General features: G+C 36.6%; 1 protein-coding gene across 1 annotated transcript; it reads left to right on the top strand.

Moving 5' to 3' along the window:
- Positions 1-436: 436 nt before the first annotated feature.
- LOC120646441 (putative serine/threonine-protein kinase A) lies at positions 437-9116 on the top strand. Its single transcript, XM_039923007.1, has 13 exons — positions 437-601; positions 688-955; positions 1155-1377; positions 1494-1654; positions 2795-2934; positions 6572-6870; positions 7197-7203; positions 7258-7322; positions 7543-7597; positions 8136-8172; positions 8261-8601; positions 8704-8838; positions 8958-9116. The coding sequence occupies exons 1-13, from the start codon at positions 437-439 to the stop codon at positions 9114-9116; spliced, it is 2055 nt and encodes a 684-aa protein (XP_039778941.1).
- Positions 9117-9701: the final 585 nt, after the last annotated feature.

The following is a 9701-nucleotide window of genomic DNA, read 5'->3' on the forward strand; positions in this document are numbered from 1 at the left end:
CGCTACGCAGCAGAGTTTCTCCAGGTATGGCTACCATCTTGTTTCAGAACCCCACAACGGGTTACATCGCCTGGAATTTCACCCCGAAAGCAATAATGAAACTACAAAGCCTCGACCTGTTCGCCAGAAAATAAACGCTAGCAGAACGCAAGAGGTCTCCGGCCTGTGATGCTTCCGAACAAAACGCTCCCCAACTACTAGAAAAAATTATCAGCAGAACAAATCCAGGTAGCTACCATATATTCTCGCTTATTACATGTATAGAGCTAGAACTATGTCTTCGCATCCGCCAAATTACAAAAGTTAGCTAGTACAGGTTGTATCATTATATACATATATGTACCTTTTTCCATGGTTACTACTTATTTGCGTTCCCTTGCTGTGTGTGTGTGTGTGTGTGTGTGTGTGTGTGTGTGTTGCAGGTAGTAACTGCAAAATGTTGGATCACCAATCTAGCGCTACGATAGATGACCTGGAGTCCATGCTAATTAATGAAGACACAAAGCCAAAGGCTCTGCCTCTCTCACTTCTCAAAGAAATTACAAGTGATTTCTCCGAGGAGAAGATCATTGGACGCGGTGGATATGCAGTGGTTTATAAGGTCAAAGAACATTCACAAGTGTGTATATAATTACAGTTGATGTTGAAAGAGCAAGGTGATGCTGACAAAGCATGCTATGACTACAGGGATCCGTCAGGAATCGCACGATCGCTGTGAAGAAGCTCTCCCCACAGTCTCAACCAGGATTGGGTGAGAAGACATTCAACGGAGAGATTGAATGCCTGATGAAGGTGAAGCACAAAAATGTAGTTCGGTTTCTAGGTTATTGTTACGAGACGCAAGGGCAGATTATAAGAGCAGATAACATACCGAAACCTGTCATGGCACAACAAGAACAACGATTGCTTTGTTTTCAGTATCTACCTAACGAATCTCTTGATAAACATATCACAGGTAGCGGGTCATGTACCGTATGCATGTAACGCAATGTTTCTCCATTTCTATTTTCTTCATTTAAGCCTAGCTATTTGGTTCAAGCATTACACATGCAGTATTGGCGGTATGGCACTTTGCCACATGTCTTGAACTCTCTAGCTAGGACTCGAATGACGTTATGTTCCTAGCTAACTCCTTTCTCATTTCCACTTAACAGATCCATCTTGTGGACTTGAATGGAAACAACGCTATCAAATAATCAGTGGAGTCTGCGAGGGCTTACATCAACTTCATGAGCAAACTATTCTTCACATGGATCTGAAACCACAAAATATACTTCTGGATGACGACATGGTCCCAAAAATTATTGATTTTGGCTTCTCGAGGTGCTTGGAAGACAATCAAAGCAAGGTTGAAACTGAAAATAGATATGGAACATTGTAAGCTAGCTAATCCTCTTTGGAGCCCATCAACCTTTCTCTGTCATCCGCATGATTCGTGATGAGCTCCCTATGCATGTTATTCGATGTAGCCATAAACATTTATTAATTTTCAGGGGATATATGGCACGAGAGTTCTTCAAAAATGGCATATTCACAAAAAGGTGTGATTTGTTTAGTCTTGGTGTCATAATTATGGAGCTATTGACAGGAGAGCGCAAGGAGTACTGTGCCATTGCCGATGTAAGAGCAGTTTGTCACCTTTTCATTTTAGACAGCTATATGCAACGCTTCAACTTTTTCTATACGCTTCAACTTTTTCTATACGCTTCAACAGAGTTTAGATTTCTGTAAACACGTCTAGTAGAGCAAAAGCATGAATTAGCTGCAAAATTAAAGAAGCAGACATCCGAATTTTTTTATACGTATCAAGGAATATATAAGATTAAGTTTCATTATAATGGAGAAAAGGAGCAAATATTCCTTAAAGGAAGTGAAAATATAATTGAAGAGTACCCAAATATTTGATGGTAAAGAAAATATTGCTGCCTTTCATATTGTAAAGGTGAACGTAGAAATTAACTAAAAAGTGGAACAAATAACTAGTCATAGGATTATTGATAATTTCCCGCGTGTTATATACTCGATACCTTTAAATTATTCTACTTTTGGTCTAAAGTACAAGTGCAATAAACTGCATGATTCTATATCAGTTAGAAACAAGAAACTACTACTTATGCTGGGCACCTTAGTCTTGAGCCATTTTGCTGTTAGTTTCATGATAGGATATAATAGCAGCAGTAATTGTAACAATATAACAGCAACAACAAGAGTTCTTTTTATACTCATATCATATGTAGTTAAACCCACCTTTTATACTCACATATGTAGCTAGACCCACCTTTAATAAACTAACATGGGTATGTCTGCGTACTCATTTATTGGTCTGAATATGTTTACATACTCATTTTGAAATACTTCAAAGACAATCATGTGAAAAAATGCAAAAAAAACTCTATTTTAGTATATTATGATCATACCTCCATATCTGTATGTATAAATAAGTAGTCCATATACTCTATGTACATTCGCATACTCAATGTATGTATGTATGTATGTATGTATGTATTTATATATATATATATATATATATATATATATATATATATATATATATATATATCACCATAGATGGTCTAGCATAACAACATACTCTATTTATGTTTTCATTCAGCCATATGCGCTAGTAATCTTGAGATACATAGGTGGGTGTAGCTACTGTGTATGTAGAATAGAATTTTACTATTCCAAATACTTCGATTTTCTAACAAAAAAATTATTGATGTCTTGTTTTTTATAAGTCATAACTTGGTTGCATTTTGATAGGTTTGTGACAGTTGGATGAAGAGGCTGGGAGAATCACAGACACACAGACAATTGGAGCAGATAAAAGTATGCGCCCAGATAGGGATTCAGTGCAGCGATCCTAACCCAAACAATAGACCACCAGATACAAAGGATATAATTGATAGGCTTCAAAAAGTGGATCGCATACAGGTATGGTCAAAATTTAGTACATTTAGGGCCTGTTTATGAGTGGAGTATATTTGTAGTTTCTAGACGATACCATAGTATTCAAGAATATCATGGTATTCTAGCCAAAAACTGTTTGGGAGATTCTGAAATACTATGTATCTAAAACTATGGTTTAAGCAATCTACAGTATTTTTGGAGTATTTAAAACTTTGGTCTAGACCAAAGTTTTTGGCTGATGACAAAGTAGAGCAACACCAAACAAATGTTAGTATACCCTGGTTTCTCTAAAATCATAGTATTGTCATAACATTGTGCCTCGAAATAGGGCCTTAATTATCTTATATGCGTGCGCACATATGTGCGGACATACTCCATTGCCCCACCTCTATTTATAGCTTTCTATATTTCTTGGGGACTAAGCACTTTAGAGATTTTATTTTTTTTAAATAATCATCTGCTTTAACTATAAAACTATATTTTGATAATCAAATCGATTTCCACAGATGTAGAGATACCACCTATGGAACCATATACAGTCCACTTAATTAGGTTTTGTTCAGTTTAAAGAGAATTATAGGAGAAAGGAAGAGGATTAAGTAAGGAGGATTAAATCCCTTACAAGTTAAAATTCCTCTCAATCCCTTCCAGTAAATTTTTGGTTTCCAAGTTTGTAGCGGCTTGATGCTATTTAGCATAGAGGGTGAATCAGACTTTTGTATCTCATCCTATGCTGGGTGGGTTGTGAGTAGTGGGCTTGTTTTGGACTGAAAACCCTAGCTTGTGTACTGTTTAGTAAAATGGGCTGCATAAGAACATATAATTTAATGATATTTTGCGAAAGATAATTTTGATGACAACATTGGGAAAAAAACAGTTCGCCACGATTGCCTATTTTGATTCTAAAATTCTATTTTCTTCATGTCGTTTTGAATTGTATAGGTTTTGACACCTGTTTTTCACTTTATGTCCTTTCATCATATGGTTTTTTTCGTTGCTTCTGAATTTCAACAATCTTAGTTTTAGGACCATCTAAAATAAAACGATAAGGAAAAGAAGATAATAGAAAGGGAGTGGATACTCTATGAGGATAGTGGATCGATTATCGTTGGTGTTGTACAAAGAGTACCACTTGTATAACTTCATATTCTCTTAAACAGTTCCTTAGGTCCACCTAATGAATTTCCACTTGTGCACCTAAAATACATGCATATGCTATTATATATTAAAAGTAAACTTAATAACCCTTCAAATTGATACCAATTATTAAAAAAAGCATAAACTAACCCCTTTAGTGATCTGCACCTAGTTTACACATATGCCATTAATAAAGCTAATTTAAACTAGCCCTCTAAATTACTAACATCTACCAATGAAATTTAAATTACTAACATCTACCAATGAAAGATAATCTAAAGTAATGGACAGAAAAATATCCTAACAGCAAACAATGGATAGAAAAAGGGATGGCAAAAAACAACCTGACATGTATATGACTCTGCAACATCTCCCTGGGAAAACAGGACAAATCATCTTTATTGTAATGATTTCGCTAATTAACAGTGAGAACAGGTGGATCATCTTGTGATTTATTACTTGTGGGATTTGTTGATTGAAAGTAACCAAAGGGACTTCTATAGAGTGGCCAAAAACCGAGAACAGGTGGCGTTCTAGATCAAGGAGGCAATGATGGTCCAAATGCCTCCAGTGAGGTCACTAGCGGTTTTTCCTCTATTGTTATTGTGCTTCTCAGTTGGTTGTTTTTCTTTATTCTGGTTCTTTGTGCCCTGTGGTGGGTGGGGGTGGGGGGAGGGGGGCAGTTCCCTCCTAAACAACTGTGTTTTCCCTCTTTTCCTTCTAATATATTTGCAGAAATTCTCTTGCCACGCCATACTTTCTGAAAAGAGTGTATTTCTACTAGTAGTTTAGGGTGCGTTTGGATCTCTTGCGGGGCATTGTGCAGCCTTGCCCAGGGACACTCACGTACGTTTGGTTGGTATGCAAACATTCCTGTGCTAGCAAAGATCAGGTTGCTTGCCCAGGCAAGCAAAATCTGCTCTCCTGTGCCGACAAGGCAAGCTTGCCTAGGTGAGACAGGCGAGGCAAGCAATCCTCGAAACCAAACGTGCCCTTAAACTGACCTCAGACTACCTTCCATATTTCATATTCTACTCTGCCTTGCCTACCATGTTATGCATGCTCTGGTGAGATCAGCCTTAATGGTAGAAAGGAAGCCGCCTTTCATGAATAACTCTAAGATGCGTCAACTCAGACCTTACTATTACTAATTAGAGGCTCTTTTTGGAGCCTCCATGTTAATCCTCACGAAACGCATAAAAAAAAGATAAATTCTAGAAATTCTCACAAATATCAGAAACATCCAACCATCAATTGGCATATTAGAACATTAATAGCCACTAGATCTGTTTCTTAAGTAATTACCCACCTCTTCCATTACGAAAGGTTTTGAGTTCAACTCTCAACGAAAACAAATTTCTTCTTTTTTGGCAGATTTTCCCATTTTCAATTTATTTTCTAAGTAATTACCCATCTCTGCCATTATGAAAGGTTTTGAGTTCAACTCTCAACAAAAGCAAATTTCTTCTTTTTTTTGGCAGATTTTCTCCATTTTTAAATTTACTCTCAGTTTTTTTGTCACATTTTTTCCATTTTACAAATTTACACTACTAAATGATCTTGTCTTTTTTTTCATAAAGATGCTAGATACCTTTCTATAAATCAAATATTTTGTGCCTAATCTTGCTATTACCGATTGGATACTTCTTTTGGAGTATCCTTATTAATCCTCATAAGATGCGTTAAATAAAAAATAAAATCATAGAAATTCTCACAATAATCAGAAACATCTGCCTAATCTTGCTGTTACTAGTTGGAGACTCCTTTTAGAGCCTCCTTATTAATCCTCATAAGATGCGCTACATAAAAAATAAAATCATAGAAATTCTCACAATAATCAGAAACATCTTATCATCGATTGCAGATTGAAATTTTAATAGCCACTGGATCATTTTTCTATGTAATTAACATCCCATCATCCATCATGTAGCTCTAATAACACATCTGTTTTCTAAGAAAAAAGATAAATCCTAAAAATTCTCACAAAAATAACAAACATCCCATCATCCATTATGTAGCTCTAATAATAGTAGTCATTAGATCTATTATAGTTTCTAAACATGACATTATAAAAGATTACCCACCATGACATTATAAAAGATGAAATAAAATAATCTCCTAAATTTGTATAAAAATTCATCATACCATTATGAAATATTAATTAAATAACCCTTTAAATTTGCATAAAATTACCCACCATGCCATTATGGAATATGAATTAAAATAACCCCTTAAATTTACATATAAATTACTCAACATGTAAACCCTAAATCTGCATATAAATTACCTAATATGCCATCATAAAATATAAATTAAACTAATTTCTAAATTTGCATATACATTACCCACAATGACATTACAAAATATAAATTGAAACATTCAGCTCTAATATTATTACAGATTAAATCTATATCTCCTAAAACTCTAACCCATGCGAGAGCATAGGTTGATGGACTAGTTTGTACAAATGGCTTTTTTTTAGGGTTGTTTGTATAAATGGCTAATCATGCAAGTTCTTCTTCAGGAAACCCAAGAGTCCGGCAAGCCACTTCAAGTCCAACCGACCGTACTCGTGTTTGACTTGCAACCAGGGAAGTTGAGCCCATGCTCACTGCAGCTAACAAACGACACGGATGGACACGTGGCATTTAAGCTTAGTACAACAGAGAGTGTGGACTGGTCGGAGCACTTCACGTCCAGGCTGCCGCTATACGGCATTGTGCCGGCGCGATCCACGTACACTCTCATTCTGACAGTGTTGGAGCGGGATAGTATACCACACAACAGATTTTGTGATATGATCCTGCAGATCTGTCCATCAAAGTATGACATCTGGCGTGAGGGCATACCTGCGTGTAAGAACTTACTTGGGGAGTCGAAGAATGTGGTGAAACTGACTGCCTTTTTGTCCCAGAAGAAACAGTCAATTTCTATGGTGAAGAAAACAATATTCCTGCTCTCATCATATGTGTTTACCATTCAAATTTTATTATAATGCTCGGCTGACCTGTTACCGTTATGTGTTTTCAATTTGCATGGTGTGGTCATCGATCATTAATTTTGCAGACAACCGGGCCCGGCATCAGGGTATATATCCATTTCTATTTTAATTTATTCATTTACCTTGCTGATCGATATATTTGTTTCAGCTGGCAAGTAAGTTGTGCGTATGTCTGTTAATGTAGCCTTTTAATAATTTTGTTGAATCAGATCTTATCCATGGAGGAACCGCGAACACCTCTGTTTTCCATAGATGCTCACCCGACCAAACCATGGTGCGTGCTCCTTAAAGAGAGGCTCTTCTCTTTCTTTTTCATGTTAATCTTCGTTCCTCTGTTGGATAGTATGATTTAAGAATCAACCTCCGTATCTGGTTCGCAAATTTTCTAAACCTGTTTGTCTATTTCTTTTAGAGTATATACAAATAAAAGCATGCACAACACATGCAGTCTACTGACAAATTAAAATTTCATTACCCTTGTGTATAAATTACAGGATCATAACTGGTTATGCTTGCGGACGCGTTAGCATTTGGAACCACAACACACAGGCAAGTGACTTCATTCCTTCAATGGGATAGCAAGTAACTGTAATGTTCCAAGTTTTAGCTACAAACGATTGCTCCCTTTGTTGGAAACAAACTCTGCCAGGCATAATTTTATGCAGACCACCTATTTCTGAATCATTAACAAAATACATAAAATTAAAAGCCGAGTTTTTATTTACAATCTAACAAAAAGCCATGAATTCATAATATCTGCTTTTGTGACGGTTTCTAGTATCTAGCTAGTGCTTTCCACTGTTTGTACGTATGTGACATGCAAAAAAAAATTAATAGAATTTTTTAACGCAAATGGAAAATCTCCATCTTTTGATTTTAAAAAAAAGAGAGTAATAGTTACAAAGCCCACGGCCCACAGGCCAGGGACACTTCAAAAGAGAGCTACAATAGTCTTGAGGGAAAAAAAAGAATCTAACTGAAACTAGTAAATGCTAGACTATGTTTTTTTCCATATGCATTGCGTTGACTAATAAAGCTTCTCTTCTATGGGAAGAGACTGACATAGTCCTTCTCAATTTACTTGCAGAAGCTACTGTATTCGTTTAAAGTCTCGTTCGGACCAGGCATGTGTGACTTCTCTGCTGGTTATGTTTCTTCCACTCCACTAACATGCATGCTAATAATATATGATCACACACTCGCCCATTGCAGTTTATTCTGTTAAATTTATTGCACGGAAGCAATGGTTCATTTCCAGCTCAGCAGAAGGTCTCGTACATGTGTACAGTTATGAAACAAATATGCAAAAGAAGAGGACTTTCAAAGCTCATTCTGGCCCCGTATCGCTAGCTGTTCATCCAACCCATCCGTATGTGGTGTCATCGCCTTTTTCAGGCCGAGACCGACAGCAGAAGCTATGGGACTGGGATCAGGACTGGAAATGCACACAAACATTTGAGAAGGAACACTTTCCATGCGACTTTTTCTACAAAGTCACTTTTGACCCAAAGGAGACCAAACGTTTTGCTAGCGCCACGTATGACACGGTGAAGGTACCGGATTGCTTGTCTGCAAAAATTTTACACGACCAAGGCAAGTTTCTATATATACTAACCATTGAGTGTAAATTATTAATTTGTATGCTTTACGTTCAGGTTTGGAGCCTTGATTCCCCCAAATATAAACGTATTCTGCCTAGGTATTTTAAAGAAGTGACCTTCCTGGAATTCTTCACACGTGGTGATCAGCAATATTTGATTATTACCACCTCTCATGATATGACAGCACACGTATGCTATTTTCATCCAAAACTGCACCAATCGTACTAAGCATGCGAAACAGTACTAATAATAATAATAATAATAATAATAATAATAATGCATGCTTTAATTTGTCTGTCCAAAAACAGATATGGGACATGGTGAAGAACGCATTTGTTAATATTGAGCTGCAAAGTCCAGTGTCTCCGGTAGCTTCACTTTTCTCATCACATCACAATCTACCGACATTACTTACATGTTCAATTCAAGGCACCTCTCGTGTGTATAGCACCAAGGATTTCAGGTAATAATCAACAAATTTGATAGCCCTGTGTGTATACCTTACATGTCACCAATCTATTATTGTGTGTTATGCTACATTTGCCATGTGAAGATTTTTTTTCATTAGCGTCAAAAGTGTGCCATTTCTATTATGGAGAGCACATGAAGAATGTGACATGAGAGAAATTATCAAAATATTGGCAATAAAAGCAATGTTTTGTTTTCATGAATTGGTTTGTCACTATATAAATTTATAAGTCTTACAATGGTTGAAAAAAATGAGAACAGTCTATCAGGAATCTTGTCAGGGCACCAAAAGTTGCCAACCTTTTGGGTCCCAGCCTCTCATTGTTGAGCTAAGGCTATCTCTATCTGAGCATGCATATGGACATGCATTTGTATTGTTTGGCACTGTAGATGCACTATAGACAGAGTGCAGTTTGAAAATGAGGATGAGGATGAGAACTTGTAGAGTAGTCAGCCTAAGAGTTAGCCACAGATCTAATCAACGGACCAATTCATCTAATCAATGGACCAATTCATCAGTTGGATACTATCATGGTGATCTCTACTCTTGAGAATCAAAATAATACAAGCACAAGCAGATAATA

This window comes from Panicum virgatum, chromosome 8K (genome assembly GCF_016808335.1).
Source record: "Panicum virgatum strain AP13 chromosome 8K, P.virgatum_v5, whole genome shotgun sequence".
Classification (NCBI taxonomy): Eukaryota; Viridiplantae; Streptophyta; class Magnoliopsida; order Poales; family Poaceae; genus Panicum; species Panicum virgatum.